Source organism: Saccopteryx leptura, chromosome 2 (assembly GCF_036850995.1).
Source record: "Saccopteryx leptura isolate mSacLep1 chromosome 2, mSacLep1_pri_phased_curated, whole genome shotgun sequence".
Classification (NCBI taxonomy): domain Eukaryota; kingdom Metazoa; phylum Chordata; class Mammalia; order Chiroptera; family Emballonuridae; genus Saccopteryx; species Saccopteryx leptura.
This window is the reverse complement of record NC_089504.1, coordinates 330,745,752-330,769,108: the sequence shown is the minus strand read 5'-3', so window position 1 is coordinate 330,769,108 and position 23,357 is coordinate 330,745,752. Positions and strand designations below refer to the sequence as shown.

At 54.3% G+C, this 23,357-nt stretch overlaps 1 protein-coding gene and 1 long non-coding RNA gene across 2 annotated transcripts; one reads left to right on the top strand and one right to left on the bottom strand.

The window, feature by feature from the left end:
• Positions 1 to 413: 413 nt before the first annotated feature.
• P2RX1 (purinergic receptor P2X 1) lies at positions 414 to 18,528 on the bottom strand. The gene is made up of 12 exons (XM_066363447.1): positions 18,160 to 18,528; positions 7,332 to 7,479; positions 6,976 to 7,047; positions 6,449 to 6,518; positions 6,101 to 6,197; positions 5,680 to 5,760; positions 5,287 to 5,428; positions 3,184 to 3,311; positions 2,647 to 2,737; positions 2,170 to 2,235; positions 1,748 to 1,849; positions 414 to 1,636 (listed from the first exon to the last, which is right to left on the bottom strand). Exons 1-12 carry the CDS (start codon positions 18,294 to 18,296, stop codon positions 1,571 to 1,573), a joined length of 1,200 nt encoding a protein of 399 aa, XP_066219544.1. The 5' UTR covers positions 18,297 to 18,528; the 3' UTR covers positions 414 to 1,570.
• On the top strand, positions 18,248 to 22,818 carry LOC136391682 (uncharacterized). Its single transcript, XR_010748882.1, has 3 exons — positions 18,248 to 18,349; positions 18,856 to 19,042; positions 22,582 to 22,818. It is a non-coding gene; the product is annotated as an uncharacterized lncRNA (long non-coding RNA).
• Positions 22,819 to 23,357: the final 539 nt, after the last annotated feature.

Genomic DNA, 23,357 nt, shown 5'->3' with positions numbered 1-23,357 from the left:
ATCCTTCCACACTGTCTTCATTGAAGACCTTCCTGCCCTCTTGGGGATTCCCTCAGAGCTCCCTCCTGGGACCGCTGGCCCCTTCCTCACCTCTGCTTCCATGAGGATACTCCTGAGGTTGGTTCTGCTTGTCCCAGTGCCAGGCCTCCTACCGCATGGGAGGGGCTGTGGAGGATTGGGAAGAGCTCCAGTGTTCAGGGCTGTGCCAGGACAGTGGCCCATGGATGGAGGTGAGCCAACCCCCAGGACTAACCCTGCTAGGCTCAAGGCAAAGTGTCATCGCATTCCCACCCACCAACAGATCCAGAAGGACCTCAGAGATCACTCCGTTCAACCCCACAGTTCACAGATGGGGACTCTGAGTTTCAGAGAGAGCTGGGAAGAAAGCACAGGAGGGGTTTGTCCTCATTTCTTTTATTGTTGTATTCCATCCCTTGCTTTCCCCAGACCTTGTGTTCAGGCAGAGCCGGGCAGGCCTTGGGAGCTGGGGCTGGGCCACAGGCAGGGAGCCCAGGGTTTTGCCCAGGCTCCCACCTGAACAGAGGTAGCTGAGTAAGAATTCACAGCTGAAGGGGCTGTCCTGGCCTGACACACTTGGAGAGAAGCATTTCCCATGGACGTGACATGGTATGAACCAGGGGGTTGTGCTTGGGGGTGTAGGTGTGTTCAGATGGTTGTGTTAGCAGGGCCCTAGCTGTTCAAATACAGTACACAGTGTGGATAGAAGGGGGACGTGCATTCAAGTGAGTGTGCACATCGGGGGCATGTGCACAAAACTCTATGTGGCTGTGAGCACATCACACACCTGCTCACTACCAGCACCTGCCAAGTGATGCTGGCCTAAGCTGTCTGATAGCTGATCAGGAACATTTTAAATGCAGGTCCTTAAGGTGGCCTGAGGAGCTTGCTGCCCTTGCAGTTCATGTGGCCAGCCTCAGACACTCTGGGGCAGGAGGAGGTCTGGGGCAGGCCCAGGGGCCTAGGTGGTTGATAAGCTCCCCGCAGCAGCCTGAGGCCCGTGAGAAACAGGGCTCAGGCAGAGCTCTCCAATCGACCTTTCAGTGGCGCTGAAAATATTCTGTACTGTCTAATATGTCAGCCACCAGCCACATGTGTCTACTCAGCATTTATAATATGGCTAGTTTGAGGTACAAGTTTCTATTTTATTCAATTTTCATTAATTTAAATTTAAATAGTCACCCGTGGCTAGTGGCCGTCAAAGGGGACAGCACGTGTCTAGGCACGGGCAGGGGGATGGAGGGCCCAGAGAGGGAAGCACGAAGCTCCAGTTTAGGAGTGTGAGCGGGGCCCCGCCGGCCCCAGCACCTCGCAGCGGGAGAGGCTGGGCTGGGCTGAGGGTCTCCTGGCAGGGTGCAGAGTTGGAGCCAAAGCTCAGAATTGCACCGGTCTCTCCCAGGGTCCACCCTGAGCTGCCGGCAAGCTAGTGTCTGCCTAGCTGAGAGGGCAGGAGAGTCCCTGAGCAGACCCCTCTACCATGGCTGGGACCCCACCGGAGCCCCCGCTTAAAGCCTCATGCTGCTGCGTCTAGTCAGGAGTCCGGGGCTGAGGGTCAGGACATCTTCATGTTCTCCTGCAGGCCCAGGGTGGAGCTGGTGGCCGCAGGGTCGCGCTCGCCCTGTGTGAGCATTGGGGGGATAAAAGTCAGCTTCAGGGGAATGGCTGACTCTTCACCAGAGTTACAGGGGCCTGAGGCCTCTGAAGGGCCTGACTCAGAGAGTTCTCTTACCACCTCTGGCCCCATGTCCTCCGCATACTTGAACTTCTTCTGCTTGTAGTAGTGCCTCTTGGGCAGGATGTGGAGCAGCAGCAGGTCACAGAGGACCGTGGCCTGGGGACCAGAGCATGGGGATCCTTACTGACTGTGTGACCCTGGCTGCACTCTGCCCTCTGCAGATCTCAGGTCCTGGGAGGGGATGAGACCCTGCAGATCCCCTGGGGGGACCGAGACTGCCCCATCGCACCTCTGTCCTGCCCTAGCTTTGGGCCTCAGTTTCCTCAGACATACAGTGGCTCTCGGGGGCTGGGGTGGGCTCAGTGACGATGGACAGTTACAGTCAAGTTATGGGGTGAGACACTTGTTGCTGCTACTGAGATGTGGAAGAGGAAGGACTGACCCCAGCACAGTGACCCCATGTGCCCAGCACTTACCACTCCGAAGATGCCAATCCCAGAGCCAATGGTAGTCATTGTGGGGATGATGTCAAACTTCCCAGCCTGGTGGGAGGGGAGTGAGAAAAGGGTTAACAGTCCAAAGGGCCCAGTTGGACAAGTCTTCCTCAGAAGCCCTAAGGCCAGGCCTGGGGCCAGGGGGCATCCTCCTGCACTGTCAGCTGGCCCCATAGCCCGCTGCCTGGGGTTCGGCTCTACATCGTGACTCAGCTGCTGGTCAGGAGCCCTGGGTTTTGATCTTGGCTCTGCCTACCTGGGCACCGTGAGATTAGTGGGGGAGGTGTGGCCAGAGGCTCGAAGCCCTACCCTCAACAGTACCCAAGCCCATATGTTATTAGGAGAGCTGCTGTATGAAGTCCACACAGCTCTCTGTTGTCTGTAACTGCAGGTGCCCAGTAGGTGCTCACAGGACCCGGGAGTGTGTCTCTGCTGGCTGCCCTGCACACTGACACTCACCTTGCCGTCCACGAGGATGTCAAAACGAATTCCAAACACCTTGAAGAGGTGCCGGTGGTTGGTCCCGTTCTCCACAAAGTACCTGGCAAACCTTGGGGAAGGGGTGGGGTTGCAAGGGAGATGATGGTGAAGCATCTTGGGTCAGGATCCCAGAGCACCAGGAATGCAGGGGCCCTCAGAGGTCCGTGAGGACAGCCCCCACCCCGCCCCCAACTTTCTAGAGGGGGAGCCACAGGCAGGATCCCAGGCCTCACTCTAGAAATGCTCTACTGAACCCTCACCCTGACTCCCGGTGGCAGCAATCTTCCAAGCCAGTCCTGGCCGGGTCGGCCTCAAGGAGACCAAGAGCCAGGGGCAGGGCTCAGGCCTCTAAGACCTTTCTCTGCTGGCTCCCTGCTCGGTCACTCCAGGAAGTCAGGAGCTGCCCAGGCTCCTCTGCTCCCTTCCCAGGCACACTTGCTTGCCCTGAGGGTTCTGGGGGTATAAAAGCCCACAGGACTCCAGGGAAGGGGACACTGGTGGGGGCCTGGCAGGCACCTGAAGTTAAAGCCTTGAGACAGATTTTTCTCCTCATACAGCCCATGGAACGCGTAGACGGGTTTGCAGTGTCGTACATGCCAGTCCAGGTCACAGTTCCAGTCGATGGTGATGCCTATCACCCCGCCCTGCAAGGACACAGGCATGTAAGGGCCAGGGTTTCGGTGTCAATACGCTACTATCTTACAGGTGGTGCCCGTAGTCTCTTGAAGAGGAGACATTATCTGGCTCAAAGAGCAATACTGAGAAACTGCTTCAGGGTCGATGTCCTGTCACCCTCACTGTCCCATCTCCCAACCATCACCCTCTAGCTTTCTGACAGTTTCTAAAACCCACCCGCTTGGGGCTTTTGCACCCGCAGCTCCCCCTGCTCCCCACAGGGCTAGCTCTTGCTCATTCTTTGCTTGTGTCCCCTACAAGGCCTGCCCTGACTACCAACCCAGTCTAAGATCTGTCCCTTGTCATTCCCTCTGTGTTTTCTTCAGGAACATTTGTCACTTTTAATCATATGTTTATTTTGTCTGGTTATTTATTAATACGTTTCTCCGAAGGCTGTAAGCTCCGTGAGGGTGGGGTTGTCTTTCATTCCCTGACTCCCAAGTTTCTAGCACAAGCCGTAGTGTGGGAGGCAAGTGAATAGTTGTTGAATTAGAGAGAGAGTCTGTAAAGACTTGGGTTCGGAGGAAGAAACTTGAGAAAGCAAAGCTCCTTCAGGCTAGGCAAGGATCAGAGACAGGTAGGGGTGGGCTGAGCAACAGGAGGGTCCGGACCTGGTCGGAGCAGGGCAACTAGGTGGTACGCCAATACCTATAGAGGACGGTGGTGGGTGAGGAGTTCCTAGCGGGGGGTGGCATGGGGATTCTCAGGGATAGGGAGCCCTAACATTCAGCTTTCCGGTCCTGGGCGTCGCTACAGTGTAAACCTCCTCCAGAGGTGGGAAAACTAGGTCCAAAGGCCGACTTTGTTTACCTATTGTCTGTGGCTGCTTTAGCAGCTGACCTGTGTAGTTGAAGCAGAGACCATGTGGTCTGCAAAGCAGAAAATACCTCTGGCCCTTTAAAGACAAAGTTAGCTGACCCCTATTCTAGACAAATGCATTGTGAATTTTTGTATGTGCATGATGTCACAGAAAAGGGGCTGATTTCCATCCCAGAATAAATGACGCAGGAACAGGATAATAACAACCACATGGGAACACAGACACAGGTGGCCACGTGGCGGAGGCACTGAAGTGCTGTCCCACTCCTATACTGTTGCTGCCTCCACTTTGCAGGCACAAAAGCTCAGACACAATGAAGGTAAGAGATTTGTCTGAGGTCCTACGCTTTATAGCAGTGGTAGTCAACCCGGTCCCTACCGCCCACTAGTGGGCGTTCCAGCTTTCATGGTGGGCGGTAGCGGAGCAACCAAAGTATAAATAAAAAGATAGATTTAACTATAGTAAGTTGTCTTATAAAGATTTATTCTGCCAAACCTAGCAAAAATCCGACATAAAGTACTTGGTAATTATTATTATATGCTTTAACTTGCTGTAACTCTGCTTTATAAATTTTATAAGGTAAAGTTAATTCCCTACTTTATAAATCAGCATTACTGTGGAACTGTGGGCAGTTAGAAAATTTTACTACTAACAGAGATACAAAAGTGGGCGGTAGGTATAAAAAGGTTGACTCCCCTGCTTTATAGGGACAGAGATGGGATTTGAACCCAGACAAGTCTATATTCCTTACAAGATACTGCTTCTCTCAGAACCCCAGGTTGACTGCGTGGGTCTTGGCCTCTGGAATTCCCAGGATTTCTCAGGACCAAGGGCCATGGGATTCAAGGGGCTTTTATCTACTAGTTTAAGAACAGTGAGAGTTCAGCAGACATCCAGGTGACAACATCTGCCCACGTCCATTCATTCTGGGCACTTCCTCTGTGCCGGGTGCATGCCAGGCCCTGAGGAGAGGCAGGCCTGACCCTGTTTCCCCAATGTTAGGGGATAAATCCATTATACTTGTCCCACACCAGGGAGGCTGGCAGCTGGATTAATAGCCTGAAAAGCCTTTATGGGCTTGATGATCCCAGGCCCCAGCCCTCTCCACCCGCCTGGTACAATACCTTCTCAGCCAGGGTGCTGAAACTCTGTCCTGACTCTTTTGCCACATAGCCGAGATTAAAGACAGGACACAGTGGGTGTGAGATCTTGTGATAGAGGCACCTCTTCATGTAGGTGGCATCCACCTCCTCCACCAGGTTGCGCCTATGGAGCGGAGGGCATTGGCGGCAGCAGTCTGCCAGCTGGGAGGGTGCCCACCATGCCCTGAAGCTCTGTGGATCCCTCATGGGTTCCAGGAAAAGCCCTTCCACAGCCCTTAGAGACCAAGGGCAGCCCAGCCCAGGGGCCCACTTCCAGAGCTGAACCCACAGGAGCAGAGGGTGACAGAGGCAGTTGAGAGCAGCAGGAGCAGCCTCAGGGAGCCACCCGCATATGTGCCCACTTTTCCCACGAACCTGTTGACCTCGAAGCGTGGGAAGCTGATGCTGTTCTTGATGAAGAGAGTGAAGTTCTCGGCCTCTCGGAGGAGGGCAGGGCTAAAGGAGACCATACTCACTGACCACCTTCCCCAGGAGTGCCCGCGCACCCACCCACCAGCGTGGCGTGGTGTGTGTAGGTGTAGGGGGTGGTGTGAGAGCCTGTAGGGTGCTCCTGTGGCCTTGGGTGAGTAGAGGGTGGGTATCTTGCGATGGTGGACTCTCGGGTCCCTTGATCAGGGGATCAGGGGCCGGGGGGTCTTTGGCCTGGGCTGTGCAGATGGAAAGAGGGTGGGGTTGGAAGGAGGGTGACCTAATCTGTTCCAGGATACGATCCAGATGCCCCCCTGCCTGGGCTTGGGGACCCTGCTCTCAGCTCCCTGGGAGGATAAGGCGTTACCGTGGGATGTCATCATCCACTTCCACAGGGCACCAGCCAAAGATCTCACACGTCCGCACGGTGTCGTTGAAGGCCACACACTTGCCTGTGCGGATGCCTGGAATGGTGGAGAAACCCCTGGATGCCCACCCGAAGGTGGGGGTGCAGAGGAGGCCCCCAGGCCCCACCCCTAAGAGTCCCCATTGATGAGGCACACACAAGCAGAAGCCTGAGGACAGAAACGTGGCTGGGATAGGCAGCCCAAGGTCAGGATGACAGGAGGGGAGAGGGCAGAAAGGGCTTCCTGGTGGAGGAAGTCTGCAGCTGAAAGGGGCTCCGGAGGGGTGGGTCGAAGGGGGCCGGCCTTACCTTGGGCCTTCCTCTCTGCCTTCCCTGGGGTACAGCCGCTGTCATCCTTGCATGTGCCCCCTTCCGGATGCTGGGGGAGGGGAGAGCAGCTGGCCCCAGGCCCCTTGGCTAGGATCCTGAGAGGAGCCCCTCCCGCCCCCAGGGCCCTAGGGAGGGTGTGGGCAGAGTCTCAGAGGCCTTTGGGGTGACTCTTGCTCAAGGACCCTTCCCCCAGAGCCCTCCTAGGAACCCTCTGGGCTCGTGCCCAGCTGCCCCATTGCTGATGCCAGCCGGCAGGGGGTGGGAAGGTTGGGGCTTGTAGGTGGAGCAGGCATAGAGGCTCAGCATCCTCCTTGGCACACAGCCTGGAGGGAGCCTCAGCACCTTCACTGGAGGCCTGTCACTTTATGGAAATCCATGCTGAAATTCCACCACTGGGTCCCTGCAGGAAGCCTATCCAGCTCCATCTTCAACACCCAAGGGGACCTCCTCTTCCATGTTATTTTCCCCTTCGGGCTGGAGAAGGAGGGGTGGGTAGCAGTCCTCACCTCTGCACAGTAGCCCTGGGCCTGATGGGGGGTCGCGATGAAATTGGTCATGACCACGAAGGAGCTGTCCCCCTGGAAGTGAGGGGCAGGACTTGAGCTGGGAGAGCAGCCCCAAGAACCCCAGTACTGCCCGGCAGCTCCCAGAACCCACATGACACGCAGCACGGCACTCCATGCCCCATGATGTCAGAGTGGGACGACAGCGGCGGGCTGTTTCTGCCCCTCATTCACAGTGAGGGAAACCGAAGCCCAGGGAGAGATAGGAGCTGACTGGTCCCACAGGGAGATGGGACAGAGTCCAACCCGGCTGGGAGCCAGACCTTGTGGGTGGAAGGTGTATCCTTAAATTAGCTCACCTGGGCTGGGAAGACGTAGTCAGCCACATCCCAGACCTGGGGGCCCAGGCCTGGGAGCTGTGTCACAGCCAGACCCTTGAGTTTCACAGACACACTGCTGATGAGGCCACTTGAGGTCTGGTAGCCCTTCTCATAGACAAAGACCCACCTGCAGAGAATTCGGAGCAGAGAGGTCATTCAAGGATGGCATGTGGGTATGTGTGCCACTGCCATTTCTGGTACCAGCTGGACAGGTCAAGTCCTTTCCTTTTCCCTCCCCAGATGCATTTCTGAGCGCCTCTCTGCTTCTAAAGCTGCACCTTGGGCTGGAGGCTGGAGAGCCTCACCTGCTTCCCCAAAATGGCCAGGGCCTGAAGTTCCACCATTCTTCTCACTATGAAAATACTAACTCCCAGGGAGGAGAACCACCGAAAGCCTCTTTCAGATCCTTTTCCAAGAGCAGAATTTGCTGGCGCCTGAAAGCCAAGCTTCTTGAACCCTAATCCTCGTTCAGAGTCCTCCTTCCTTCCCGAGGTCCTCCCACTGAGAAACGGCACAGCGTGAAGGCTGAAAGCCTGGGAGCCTCTGGCCCCAGTTGAGGCCACTGTGGGAGTGGCTCAGGCTGGAGGCCTCCCAGTTTTCTTGGGGAATTCAGGCCTCCTCTTCCCAGCATGGAGAACCCCTGTTCCTTTGGGTTCTCCACTTTCCATCTGGCAGTTTCAGCGGGGCCACTTCCCTCTTAGCCCCAGGGGCAGGCACGTGATCAAGGCTTGCCACTCTATGTTCCCTCACCCTAGCAGCAGTGATGGGGCTAAGGGTGGGCACATGATGTGGAGTTTCTGCAATGAGGCCAGAGTTTTTCTTGGAATTACTGGGAAAGAGATATCCTCTTTGCTGGGTGGCTAAGCAAAGTGGCTACAAGACCAAGATTACGGTCAGTTATTTTTGCTGCCTCACAGAGTAAGCTTGAAAATGAAGCCAACTTGGAGGACAGCCAGGCAGGAACTGGCGAGGGGGAGACTCCTACAATGTTGTTTTAGCCCCTGGAACCAGCCATACCTAAAAGCATGAAAAATCTACTTCTGGACTTTTCGGTTACATGAGCTAATAAATTCCCTTCCTTTATTTAAGCCAGTTAAATTCTGTTTCTGTTGCTTACACCTAAAAGTCCTGAAACGCTTCTCTCTGGAGTGTGGTTCTCTCCCTCAAGGGCAGACTCTTCGTGGTGATTCATGTAACTCTGCGTGTGTGCGTGCGTGCCTCCACAGTGCCCATCAGAGTGTGTAGCCTTGATTCCCCCGGGGGCAAATCTGTGAGCGCACCTATGGGCCGGTCTGACTGTGGGCAGGGATACTTTTATACACCCTTCACCCCTCACTCTGCCCTTAGCGCACTTGTCCAAGTAGAGCTCAAAGCCCCTCTCCTGTGCCTTAGAGCTCAAGCTTGGTGACAGAATTCTCCAGGCCTCTTCGTCCCAGAGTCACCGCTAGCGTTCTAGGGGCTGTCATTCTGATCCAGGCCCCAGGAAGGCAGCCCACCAACGTCCTCCTCTCACTTCCCATAGTGCACTCCTCTTTCTTCAAGTCCTTCCCCGTCTTGGCACTGGAGCCAAGCCACGGGCACCTCTAAGTCTGAGCATGGTCACTACTGCCCCCTGCAGGTCCCAGACCCTTGGGTGAGGCATGACAAAGGCTCCCTATTCTCAGTGTCCTGAACCTGTCTCACTGCCTCCGGCCCCATAAGGGAAAGTGGAGCATCACCTACTCCCCTCACCCTCCTTACATTTCTTCCTCCAGGATGGCCTCTGGCTTCATGCTCAAGCTCAAAAGAGCTATTGGGAAGTGGTGTGGAACCTGCTTCATATTCTGAGCTCCCCGCAGGAGAGGTCACTGGCCTCTCTCTTGGCACCCCGATCCTCAACGTCAGCCGCATTTCTCTCTTTGCCTAATACCAATTCCTGACAATATACTATAGATGAGAAAACTGAGGCCTGGGGAACATCTTTTCTTTTTTTTTTTTTTTTTATGTTTTTTTTTTTTTTTTTTTTTTTTGTATTTTTCCGAAGCTGGAAAAGGGGAGAGACAGTCAGACAGACTCCCGCATGCGCCCGACCGGGATCCACCCGGCACGCCCACCAGGGGCGACGCCCCGCCCCTCCAGGGCGTCGTCCTGCCGCGACCAGAGCCACTCCAGCGCCCGGGGCAGAGGCCAAGGAGCCATCCCCAGCGCCGGGGCCATCCCCGCTCCAATGGAGCCCTGGCTGCGGGAGGGGAAGAGAGAGACAGAGAGGAAGGAGGGGGGGGGTGGAGAAGCAAATGGGCGCTTCTCCTGTGTGCCCTGGCCGGGAATCGAACCCTGGTCCCCCGCATGCCAGGCCGACGCTCTACCGCTGAGCCAACCGGCCAGGGCCTGGGGAACATCTTTTCTGAGTCAGAGGCAGACCCCAGACTCAGGGCCGCCAGCCCAGGACTCTGCCCCACTCTGCTGAGCATCAGTGTCTGCCAAGAACCAGAAGTGGGGGGCAGAGAGCAGGCAGCAGAGGCACACAGAGGCCAAACATTGGGGCTGATGCAGCCGCTCTTGTATTTCTGCCCTGGGTTTGTCAGCCCTGGGGATCAATGGAAAAAATCAAATCTGGCATTGGCCTGGTCTGCAGTGGTGCAGTGGAGAGAGCATCGACCTGGAACACTGAGGTCGCCGGTTCGAAACCCTGGCCTTGCTCAGTCAAGGCACATACAACAAATGATCAGTGAACAACTAAAGTGAAGCAACTATGAGTTGATACTCCTCATTCCTCTCCCTATACCTCCTCTCTGTGTAAAATCAATAAATAACATCTTTAAAAAAAAATCTGGCATCAATGACTTCACTTCTGATCATGATAGAATGACCATGGTGCCAGACCCACACCTTCAAAGCCTTGACCCAGCCTTGCTGTCACCACTCTGGGAGGCCATCATGGGGACCTGATGCCAAAAACACCGGCATGTTTAGAAGTCCCTCCCTTTCCAGAAATTCTCTTTCTATGTTCTTCTCAGCAAAACCCTATCATGAGTCGCTCTTCTCCAACAGTCCCTCATGGGAGAGGCCACATGTTGGAATGGCCAAGAGTGGCCTCTGGGGCACAGAGGCTGAGGTTCAGGTATCAGCACTGCCACTGTCCAGCTGTGTGGCTTCTGGCTAAAGACTAAACCTCTCGGCCCTGGCCGTTGGCTCAGTGGTAGAGCGTCTGCCCAGCGTGTGGAAGTCCCAGGTCTGATTCCTGGCTAGGGCACACAGGAGAAGCACCCATCTGCTTCTCCACCCTTCCCCCTCTCCTTTATCTCTCTTCCCCTCCTGCAACCAAGGCTCCATTGGAGCAAAGCTGGCCCGGGCACTGAGGATGGCTCCATGGCCTCTGCCTCAGGCACTAGAAGGACTCTGATTGCAGCGGAGCAATGCTACAGAGGGGCCGAGCATTGCCCCCTGGTGGGCATGCCAGTTAGATCCCAGTCAGGCGCATGCGGGAGTCTTGTCTATCTGCCTCTTCCCACTTCTCACTTTGGAAAAATACCAAAGAAAACACAAAAAACTAAACCTCTCTGAGCCCTGGCTTTCTCAGCAAAACGAGGTGATGCCACCTAGTACAAAGATGCTGTTCATTCAGCAATTATAAGCAAGGCCCATCATGCACGAGCAGTGGGCAGGGCCCCAGGAAGAAGAGTCTGATTGTTTGGGGGATGTTCCTGTGAGTTTCCTTTAAAGAAATTAGCACACATGGGCACATAATAAACAACCCTATTTTCACTGTCTTTACTCTGCCTTCACCGATTCTTTCTTTTCTTTTTTTTTTTTTAAAGATTACATGCTGGTGTTTTTGTTTTGTGTTTTTTTTTTTAAAGTCTATAGGTATTCTTTTTTTATTTTATTTTATTTTATTTATTCATTTTTAGAGAGGAGAGAGAGAGGGAGAGAGAGAGAGACAGAGAGAGGAAAGACAGAGAGAGAGAGAAGGGGGGGAGGAGCTGGAAGCATCAACTCCCATATGTGCCTTGACCAGGCAAGCCCAGGGTTTTGAACCGGTGACCTCAGCATTTCCAGGTCGACGCTTTATCCACTGCGCCACCACAGGTCAGGCACCGATTCTTTCAATGTCCATCTTCCCATGCCCTGGCCTCCACTCCCAGCCCACGCAGAACCCGTGTGAGCCATCACAGACACACTGTATTCCAGGCTTCTAGCTCTACTCTTGATCTCCCCCGAAACTCAGTTCCACACATTCATTTAGTCATTCAATAAATATTTATTTATTGAGCCCTTATTATGTGTCAAGCACTGTTCTAGGCAATAAAAATACAAGAGTGAACAAAACAACTCAAAAGTCTGCACTCAAGGATCTTACATAAATATCTACGTCGCCCGATGCCTTGCGACACACATTCCTTCCCCTGTCCTGCCTCCTGTCCCAGACATCCCACAGATACCTCAAACTTCAGTCAACCCTTTGGAAAAAGTCTGGCAGTTCCTCAAAAAGTTGAACATGCAATTCCCATTTGACCCAGCAAATTCCATTCACAGGTATATGCCCAAGAGATCTGGAAACATATGGCATGCACAAACTTGTACATGAGTGTTCACAGCAACATCATTCATGAGAAACAAAAACAGAAACAACCCAATGTCCACCAGCCTGTGAGTGGATAAACAAATGTGGTGTATGCGCACAGGGAATATTCCATAAAAAGGAAGGAAGTATTGGGACATTCTGCAACATGGCTGAACCTTACAAATAGTATGCTAAGTGGAAAAAAACAGACCCAAAGACCACATATTGTATGATTTTATTTATATGAAATGTCCAGAATAAGCAAAGCAGAGTGTAGGAGGGGGAATGGAGAGTGACAGCTAAGGGGCACAAGGCAGGTTTTTGGGGAGAGTAGTGAAAATGTCCAGAATTAGATAGTGGTGATGGCTGCACAAATTTGGGATTACACTAAAACCTAGTGAATTGTATATATATATATATATATATATATATATATATATATATATATATATATTTTTTTTTTTTTTTTTTCATTTTTCTGAAGCTGGAAACGGGGAGAGACAGTCAGACAGACTCCCGCATGCGCCCGACCGGGATCCACCCGGCACGCCCACCATGGGGCGACGCTCTGCCCACCAGGGGGCGATGCTCTGCCCATCCTGGGCGTCGCCATATTGCGACCAGAGCCACTCTAGCACCTGGGGCAGAGGCCACAGAGCCATCCCCAGTGCCCGGGCCATCTTTGCTCCAATGGAGCCTTGGCTGCGGGAGGGGAAGAGAGAGACAGAGAGGAAAGTGCGGCGGAGGGGTGGAGAAGCAAATGGGCGCTTCTCCTGTGTGCCCTGGCCGGGAATCGAACCCAGGTCCTCCGCACGCTAGGCCGACGCTCTACCGCTGAGCCAACCGGCCAGGGCTGAATTGTATATTTTTAAATGGTGAATATTATAGCATGTAAATTATATCTCAAAACAGAATTTCAACAGAACCAACCTGAATATTTCATTGGCCCACAGAATTTGCTTCTCTGGTACCCTCAGGAAGGATGGCACTAGACCAGGGGTCGGAAACCCTTTTGGCTGAGAGAGCCATGAACGCCACATATTTTAAAATGTAATTCTGTGAGAGTCATACAACGACCTGTGTACGTTAAGCATTATCCAATAAAAATTTGTTGTTGTCTCGGAGGACAGTGGTGACTGGCTCCAGCCACCCGCAATCATGAACATGAGCCGTAGGAAATGAATGGATTGTAATACATGAGAATGTTTTATCTTTTTAACGTTATTATTATTATTATTATTGTGTGTGTGTGTATTTTTCTGAAGCTAGAAACAGGGAGGCAGTCAGACAGACTCCCGCATGCGCCTGACCAGGATCCACCCGGCACGCCCACCAGGGGGCGATGCTCTGCCCATCCGGGCTTCGCTCTGTTGTGACCAGAGCCACTCTAGCGCCTGGGGCAGAGGCCATGGAGCCATCTCCAGTGCCCTGGCCAACTTTGCTCCAATGGAGCCTTGGCTGCAAGAGGGGAAGAGAGAGACAAAGAGGAAGGAGAGGGGGAGGGGTGGAGAAGCAGATGGGCGCTTCCCCTGTGTGCCCTGGCCGGGAATCGAACCCGAGACTTCTGCACGCCTGGCCGATGCTCTACCACTGAGCCAACCGGCCAGGGCTATTATTATTTTTTTTATTAAAGATTTGTCTAAAAGTCAGGTGCAGCCACCAAAAGAGCCACATCTGGTTCGTAAGCCATAGGTTCCCAACCCCTGCACTAGACCAACTCAGTCCCCAGGCTTAACACGTGGGCATCATTCTCACGCCCTCCCTGTCTTCGTGCCCACAGTTTTTGGGTCTCTCCATCTTTCCTGTCCTCCCTTGGCTTTCCTCTGAGGACCCAGGGGGGCTTGCTGTAAGAGGCCGAGAGGAGCTGGGGCAGATGCTGGGGCGACGCCGGGGCAGCTCTGGCATGGAGATCGGGGGCAGGTCGTGTGCCTGGTGGGACACAGGGTGCAACACGGGCCACAGGCAGGAGTTGACCGGACCTGGCACATGCTGTGGGCAGAACAGACTTGGGGAGGGGCAAGACCAAACTCCAAGTCAGAAGAGACTAAGATCAGAGCTGGGCCCGTACTGGGGGCTCAGAGGTTAACCAACATGTAGTCTACAGACAAGTCAGGCTGACAATTTGTGTTTTTAAATTTTTGACCAGGTAAGCCCAGGGTTTTGAACTGGCAACCTCAGTGTTCCAGGTCAATGCTTTATCCACTGCGCCACCACAGGTCATCAGGCTTGCATTGATTTCTCAGTTACATAAGTCAATCAGTATCTCCACTCTTCCTTTTAAATACGGTTTGATCAGGTTTCTGTCTCTAGGAACCAAAGGAGTTCTGGCTAATTCATCCTGACCTCCTTGCTCTCCTTCTGCCCACCCTGTACCCCACCTCTGTCCCATGGAGCCCAACACAGCACCAGGCACAGAAAAGATGTCGTAGAAATGTCTCCAGATACGTTTCTCCCGGCAATAATTTGTATCTGTCCTTATCCCTGGTCAGTGTGCTCCAGGATCCATTTGGAAGTCTCAGGAGCACATGATTTCAAGAGCTCTATGTGGAGGCGCAGGAGACGGGTAAGGACTGAGGTGAGAAGAGAAGAGGCCGGGTGGGGTGCTGAGGAAAAGCCCCTAGACTTTTGTCACCTCCCCCAGGAAGCCTTTCCAGCCTCCCCTCCCCAAGCACATTCACAAATTCCCCTTAGGAATGTATGTGCCACGCTCCTGTGTGCCACAGAAAGATCCTTATCCTCCCCAACCAGAACAACCCCAGGCAGGGACATGTGTCCCTTTGCAAGCCTGCTAGATCACGGATGACAGCCCACTGCCTGCACATCTCCAGTTCCGGAGAGCTCATTACTGCACGGCAGACAGCTCTAACTACAGGTTAACCACCACAATGTCAGCCCCAAAGAATCTTTGCTCAGCCTGCCAGGATCTCGGGCCCACCTGCTCCCTCCACGTGCCCTGGACTTCCTGGAACAGTGCGCTAGACGAGAACACAGCTGCAGTTCCCCGCCTCGGAAGCTTGTCAGGTTCTCAGCATCTCAGCCTGTCTGCCTCTGTCTCAGTAACCCTCTCTCTCTCTGTTCCTAAGTCTCAAAGCCTGTCTCTTCATCTGAGTGGTTGTGCTCCAATGCCTGTCTCTCTGTTCAGTTCTGTCTCTATGGGTGCCCATTCCCTACCTGGGCTGTGCCCTGTCTCTGGTGTCGAGAGTCTGGCATTTCTCCTATGCCCCGTCTGTCCCCCTGTAACACCCAGAAGCCTTGGACAGAGGTGTGTGTGTGGGGGGGGGGGGTCGGGGGAGGGTAATTAAAGAAAGGCTGTCCTTGCCTGACCTGTGGTGGCGTAATGGATAAAGCATCAACCTAGAACACTGAGGTCACCGGTTCGAAACCCTGGGCTTGCCTGGTCAAGGCACATATGGGAGTTGATGCTTCCCGCTCCTCCCCCTTCCTTCTCTCTTTCCTCTCTCTCTAGAAATGAATAAATAAAAATCTTTAAAAAAATAAAAAAAATAAAGTCTGTCCTTCAGTGGTGGGATTCAGCCCATAGTGCTAGTTCACATCAAAATTAGATACCCAATTTTTGTTGAGTTCAGCAAACCGGTTGTTAAAATGGCACTTGCAAGCAGGGTTCTCTTTAAGGTGGGCGCCTGGGCACTTGCCCAATGTAGAAATCACAAATTTACATTCCTTATTCGTTTTTAACATTCATCTGCGCAACAGTGTATTCTAAGTGCCCATAGTAATGTTTATTGCATCCATAGGTGAAAAAATTTGCAAGTGAGCATGCCAATCAAGAAGTAATATGGAAATACCTTAAATAACAATTTTATTCTTTTTTTTGTCCGATGTTATTTAATATTTTTAACTAATATTTTAAAACTCTTTCTTATAACATAATCTAGTTTTGTGTACCTCTTTTATTATTGTTATTTAAGTATTAAATGCATGAAATAATAAACTACCTTTCAGTATATATTTTTTTATATATACTTAAAACAGTCATTAGGGCAGAGAACCGGTTGTTAAATTATTTTAATCCCACCACTGCTGTCCTTCCTTGGGAAAGAGAAATTGTTGAAACTCTGTATAATGCCTTTAGAAGGGTTTCCCCCACCCCTGCTCGGTGGAACAGTTGGGAAATTGAGGACTGAGAGAGTAAGACCAAATCCAGGCTGGTTTCAGGGTGTAGCAGTGGGCTCCTAGCGGAGGGGTCAGTGCAGCTGTGGGCAGTGACCAGACGAGGGCGCCAGAGACAGCAGGAGTCACAGCCCAAGCAGGAGCAGAAGGCTGGACTTGAGGGTGGGACTGAGGGGTGTTGGGAGGGACCCTGCATTCCTGGCTCTGCTCAGTGACTCGGGAGGTCAGTCTCCCTCCCTAAACAGGTTTCCCTTCCAGGATATCGAGGCCGACTTTGGAGCCACACTGTTAGATTCAAATCCTGGTTCAGCCTCTTTCTAGCGGCGAGATCCAGGCTAAATACTCAGTGTCTCTCAGCCTCACTGATGCCAAGGAGACCACATCTATTTAGAAACTGAGTAGATCTTGGAGGGGGGGAGAGGAGGAGAGAGGGCGCGAGGTCACTGGAGTGACTGCTCAGGACTGAACGGTAGCTTGAGGCATATGCTGCACAAGGTGGGGTGGGAGGGCTGTCCCTTCCCCTCTGACAGTCTGTGATCAGCACACAGGAGGTCCTGGCACTGCTCCCAGTGCTGACCTGAAAGCAGACAGAGGGAGCCATAAGGGTCAGAGTGAGGACAACACTCTCCCAGCCTCTGGGTGAGGGGTGAGCGGGAGAAGGCTTTCTTCCCTGCAGGGTCAGAAGTACGTCTCCCGTCTCACGGTGGAGTTTCTGGCCTGTTGCGGGTCAGGCATCACACCACCAGTGCTCCATTAGATAGGAGCCCTTGTAAGGTGGGATAGGGGAAGGCAGAGCTGAGGCCCAGTGGTCAGGAGGCCTCCCTGTGACAGGGACTTACGGCTGACTCACTGGGTGACCTGGAAACCTCACTGCTCCTCCCTGAGCCTCAATCTCCCTCACAAGCTCAAATGACATTGCAGATGTCACACTGGTTTATGAATAGGAGAGAGGAAGAAGCCGAAAGGTGTCATTCCCTGGGCCTGGCTAGGCGGGGCAGAGGGAAGGCTGTTTTGGATGCCACAGGTCCTGGGGGACCAGGACTCTGTTAAGCCAGCCTGGGCTCCAGTCAACAGTCCTGGTCTGGCCCTGCAACAGAAGTGGGGACATGGAGACCAGAGGGGCAGGGGCCTCAGAATCACACAGCAGAGTCAGGTGGGGGCTGCCAGCCACCCCAGACTCCCCAGCAGGGGTTGAGCTCCCTTCAGTGGCCCTGGGGCCTCCAGGAGCCCTCTGAAGAGTTCCTGTGAGTAGACATGACGCCCCCCACAAGGGGGCACATGCATTAGGCACCCAGCTACCTCAGCCACAGGGCATGGACATGTGGGCACCCCAACACATGAGGGCACATGCACCCACACAGAGCTCTGGGTATGACACACATGCATCCACATACCACACACACACACACGTGTGCTCACACAAGCCGCTGCCAGGCCAGCCTTGGCCCCAGGATAGCCAGACTGATTTCAGGAAGACGGCCTTTGCATGGTCGCCAAATTATCCAGGCTGCAGAGGAGTCCCACCCTGCTTCTGTCCCTTACTCCTGGGACAATGGGATAAGTCCCAAGATGTCCAGAAAGGAGCTGTCATCCCTGAGACCAGAATGACCTCCAACCTTTGCCTGATAGACCCCCATTAAGGCATCAGGTGTTTCAAATTTGAGGGTTTCTCTCCTCCAGAAATCTCAGATATCCCAGGATGCCCCTCATTCAGGCAGGGCCCGTGGGAGCAGGGCCTGTCGGATAGGGTGTGGCCTCTCTCAGTACAGGCCTGGTTTAGCTAGGAGGTCAGAGGTAGAGGGACTCTAGCTGTGGCTCACTGGGGCCCTGGCCTCCAAAGCCACTCACCACTTGAGAGAACTGTCACTAGTGTCAGTTCCTCAGAACCCAGCAGCTTTGCATCTTGTTCACCGGAAGACCCAGGATGGCGTTGCTTGCCTCTCTGTGCCTCGGTTTCCCCAGCTGGACAGTGAGTTAGCAGGCTTGCATTCCTTCTCAACAGTGCCATGGTTTGTCAGGAAGGATGACAACACTTGGAGAGGAAGAGGGGCTCCTGGGAGTGATGGGGGGCGTCCCAGAGCCTGGAAGACAGGCCTGGGTATAAGAGGGTAGCAGGGAGGGGGCTGGACTCACCCAACAACGTAGACCAGAACCACCAGCTGGATCAAGCGGAAGATGACGCCCACCTTCTTGTTGCGCACGAGCACCATGCGGGGAGTGTCGTACTCGAAGAAGAAGGCAGCCAGCTCGTCCCGGAGCCGCCGTGCCATGGCGGCCTGCCCGGGGCTGATCGCTGAGCCCCTGCACAGCCTTTGCTCTCTCGGTGAGCAAACACCCTCGTTCACAGCAGTTTCTAGGGCCTTCCAGCGCCTTACAAAGGGCGGGGCAGGGCAGGGCAGGTGGGGCCAGAGGTCAGGAGTCAGAGGTCAGTTGGAGGCTCTTGGGCTAGGAGGGAGAATCCTTGGATGCCAGAGCAGCTTTTGCTCCCTGGCAGGCAATAGACTGTTGGACAGCCGCGCCTGTGGACAAATAAATTCCCAAAGATGGATAAGGGGCGGGGCTGGTAGGGCCACCCGGGCCCAACCCCCTCTGCCCCTCCTGGCTCCGCCTGGACCCTGCTTGGCCTCCGGAAACAGGAGCTGTTGGCAGGAAACCACAGGCCACCCATCACAAGGGAAAGATAAAGCTGTCAGCCCCCTGTAAACCTGGCAGAACAGGACTGGGGGCTCTGGCCAGGGTTTGGGTGGAGTGGCTATAGGATAGAGCCCTCCCCAAACCAGGGACCCATCCCCATATCCAAACATCCTCCCCACCCTACCTCTTCCCCAGGTGGGGAGTTCAGCCCCTGGGGCCTACAGCCAGGAGGGCAGAAGAGGAAGGAGGGCTGCTTCCGGTCCAACTGCCTGACACTTCCGGAGCCGACGGCAGGACCCCCCATCATTGTCTTTGTAGGCCGCCTTCTATCCACCGTCCCTGAGTCCAAGCCTGGCCTGTGCCCAGTCACTCTCAGCGTCAGGTTGGCATCTCCCTTTCCACCTTTCCTACCATCTGCCCTGTCCCAGCCACACCTCCACCTCCCCGAGATGAGCAGAGGGAGGCTGATGCCCAGACAGAGCAAGGGCCACATCTGCCACACATCACTGTTGGGCTCCCTAAGACCCAGCTGGGCAGGCCTTACATCAGCCGGGCCTCAGTTACATACCTAGCTCTGCCACCTGCTGCCTCTGGGGGCTTTGCTAAGTTTTCTGTCCTCTCCAAGCCTGCTTCCTTATCTGTGAAATGGGGACAATAATGGGATTTCCCTAATGGCTGACAATCCTGAGTTCAGAGAACTTGAAGCCACTACTGAGCTTAGGGCACAGCCCCTCTGCAGTCTCTGCCCTCAACTGCCCTCAACCCCACCCCAGGCCCTGAAGGCAGGGATCCTGGGATTCGGATGGGGTGGGGGTCCCTATCAGGTCTCAGAACCCTTAGCGCTGGAGGCCTCCCTCAAACCCCACCTCATTTGCAGATAAAGACAGTGGAGCTCAGGAAGGAGAGATGAGTTGTCCAAGCTCACCCTGGGCTGTATGAAGGACCTGGGTTGAAGCAGAAAAGCCTCTTTGGCTGGCCCTCAATCTAAGCTGAGTGTCCTTAGGGCTTCCTCTGAAGATGAGATGAGCCTGGGTGTCCTCAGAGCCTCCTTGTCCCCAAGTCCAAGCTGCCTCACTCGGAAGGCTGATAGGAGTCTTCTTCCTGGCACGCAGGCTTTTAGCTAGGAAATCGTCCCGGGCAGGGAGCCAGGCCCTGGGCTGGGAACCCTAGCTGTCTGTCCAAGTAGAGCCACTGCTAGACAGCCAGGGGCCCCACAGAAGGCAGACCAAGGGCCCCTTCCAGCACCCCGGGTCGGTTCCCCTGTCAGGCGTCAGGCGGATCAGCCTCACCCCACACAGAATTCCTGCATTCCTGCCAATCTCAAGTTCAGCGGTCCGTCCGACGCCACCTTCAAGGGGGCCAGTAAGAACCACATCCTGGGCTTTTCTAAGGAAAAACTCAGAGATGCTGGGACCAGAGCTGTGGTGGCCACAGCTCCTCAGCCTGGTCTTGACCCCAGACAAAAGGGCCTGTCCCTTTCCCAGCTGACCCTAAGGCACTTGGAACAGCAGGCCTCAGGATATGACCGGCTTGCAATGGGGAGTCGGGTGGATGCTGCCACTGTGTCTGAGCCATCTCTGTGTCCACTCACACATCCCCACGGGGACACCATGCTCAGGAGGGTGGCAGTTGCTAAATAAGGGGAGGAAGGGGGAGAAGGGAAGGGGAGAGAAGGGAAGGGGGAGAAGGGGAGGGGGAGAGAAGGGAAGGGGGAGGGAGAAGAAGGGAAGTAAGTCAGGCAGTCATTCTCCAATCAGTGCCTGTCCCTTCCACACCATTACCATGACCTCCTCCTCCCCTTCCCACCTCACTGCTTCTCCTTCTCCTCCAAGGATCTAGGCTTGCTGAAGGGCAGATGGACCAACAGACAGATGGCCTCCCCTGCCCGGCTAAATTTAGCAGCTCTGTGGTGTGTGGAGGGGGCCCGTGCCTTCAAGGGGGTCTGCACAGGCTCCAATGGGTCCCCTTAGCCCAGGGGTCCCCAAACTTTTTACACAGGGGGCCAGTTCACTGTCCCTCAGACCGTTGGAGGGCCGAACTATAAAAAAAAACTATGAAAAAATCCCTATGCACACTGCACATATCTTATTTTAAAGTAAAAAAAAACAAAACGGGAACAAATACAATATTTAAAATAAAGAACAAGTAAATTTAAATCAACAAACTGACCAGTATTTCAGTGGGAACTATGGGCCTGCTTTTGGCTAATGAGATGGTCAATGTGCTCCTCTCACTGACCACCAATGAAAGAGGTGCCCCTTCCGGAAGTGCGGAGGGGGCCGGATAAATGGCCTCAGGGGGCTGCATGCAGCTGCAAGCCAGGCCGTAGTTTGGGGACCCCTGCCTTAGCCGCTCAGACAGACTTGCTTGGGGTGCATACATGTGCTGCTCTTAGCCTCGGTTCTGACTCTGATACTCAAAACACAAACTGGCAAGGAGGACTGTTTCATTGGGGTTGTTATCACATCCAAAATGTGTCCAAACGAAAAAGAAATAAAAGCAATTACTTTTCTCTTCCCAAATCTCTTTTCTTGCTAATAACTCCCCAAGAGAAACTGATAAGGTCAATGTCTCATTAGTTCCAAGATGCACCTTTCCATCCGAGGCCTGTGCTTTCCTGCCCCTGGACCCAACCCCAGCATTCTGGGGACAGACACCTGTGTTTATTCTAGGCATTGTGGAGGGGGCGGCCCAGAGGTGGCCAAGGTGGGGGTAAGAGTTTATAGGGACACAGTGTTTTTGCCCTCGATAGGTTTTTTTAAAACAGCCCCATGAGGTAGGTGCCAGAATCTTATTTTACAGAGATAAGGAAACTGAGGCTCTGTGAGTTGGGTGCCTTGCCCAAGGTCACACAGCAAGTAGTTCCTATGTCTGCTGGTGGCCAGGACGGAGACTCCCCAAAGTCTGAGCGCTTGGCCCAGTGCCCACCCCAAGACTCCAGCACTTGGGATTCTCCAGACCAGCCTTATAAGCCCAAAGGCCGGGTGGCCAGCTTGGGTACCGGCCGGGCCTTGTAGGGAGACAAGGCTGTGCTGCCAAGCGCTCGGCCCAGGACAGCCTCCCCTGCCTGGCTAAATTTAGCGGCTCTGTGGAGTGTGGAGGGGGCCTGTGCCTATCCTGGAGGCCAGCCCAGGCCTCCAGGGGGTCCGCACAGGCTCCACTGGGGTCTCTGTAGCCACTGAGAGTTTCCAAGGTTGCAGGTGTTCAATCCAACTCTGCCTACAGAGTTCAATCCAACCCCCCACGCCATCTGGGCCTCCCTTGGTGTCCCAGAGAGTCACCCAATGCCAAAGCCCACCAGAGGCCCCTGGAACAGGGCCCTTCCCCTCCCCCCCAATGTAGACTGTCTAGGAAGTTGGGGAGTAGGCATCTGTGGTGTGGCTGCAGCAGGGCCCCCGAGGTTGACTTCTCCCCTTTGCCCAGACCTTGCACGGCTTCTCCGGCTTCTTCTACCCCCTGCTGCTCTGAGCCGGGATTGGCTGGAGCCCCTCTCCTGAGTATCGGAGGCATCACCCTCCCACCACCACCCCTTCTGCTGCCTTTGGGCCACTTCCTCTTGGTCCCGGCCTCTTCCTACCCCGGGATGTGGGTAGGAACACTGAGCACCCCTTAGGAGGTTGGTGTCCTCCCCATCTACTGAGGATGCCGACAGCTTGGCACCCACATAGTAACTGTGTGCCCCCCACACACACACACACCTCCTCCGGCTCCTTTTCTTCTAAATCAAACTGTAATGAGCTATATACTTTACATACAATTCAAATGTATGCATGTTAGGCACAGTTTGCTGAGTTTTGACAAATGCATGTAACCCCTGCCCATCACCCTAGAATGTTCCCTCCTGCCCTCAGCTAGCACTCTCTCCAGCCCCCAGCCCCTGGCGAGCTGCTCTGCCCTACAGATTTGTCTTGTCTTTTCTAGAACTTCACGGAGGTGGAATCAGTGTTCACTGCCTTTGCGTCTGCTTCGGTGACTCAGCCCCGGGTTTGAAGCGCCTCCCATGCCGCTGCTGCTGCTGCTGCATCTCTGGGCTCGCTCCTTTCATTGCCCAGAAGGGTTCCGTTGTGTGGACACACTGCTGTCTGCCCCTCTCCTGTTGGTGCGCATTTATTTGGGCTGTTTCCAGTTCAGGGTTATGATGAATAAAGCCGCTATGGACACCTGGGTTCAGGTCTTGCATAGACGTATGTCTTCGTTTTCTGTTTTCGACCCCCCATTTCTCCCAGTGCAGCCCCCGGTGGGTCCCTCCTGCCCCTGTGAGGGTGCGGCCCGGGGGTGCGGGGAGCTGAAGCGGGCAGAGGAAGGCCGTGAGCATGCTGGCAGCTGCCACTCCTGAGCCAGTGGGAAGCGTGCTGGGGCTGGCCCTGGAATTCCCTCCTGCCCCTGGCGAGCGGTGCTGAGGTGGGGAACCTCTGTTTACCTTGGCTGCTCCATCTTGGCCTGTCGAGCTCCAGGCTACGGGCTGGACAAGGCCAGACTCAGGCCAGCCTGGCCTTGAGCCCCAGTGGTGGCTGGGAGCACCGAAGCCGGCCCACCTTCTCCGGAAGCCCCCTAGGCTTGTCTTAGCTCCCTGCGCTGCCTGTCCACCATGATGCGGCCAGCCAGATGGTCAGACTCTCAGGAACTGCGGGCTGCTTGTCTGTAGGATGAGCCCTAACCCCTGCCTGATCCATCTCATGGAGATGATTGAGCGCCCT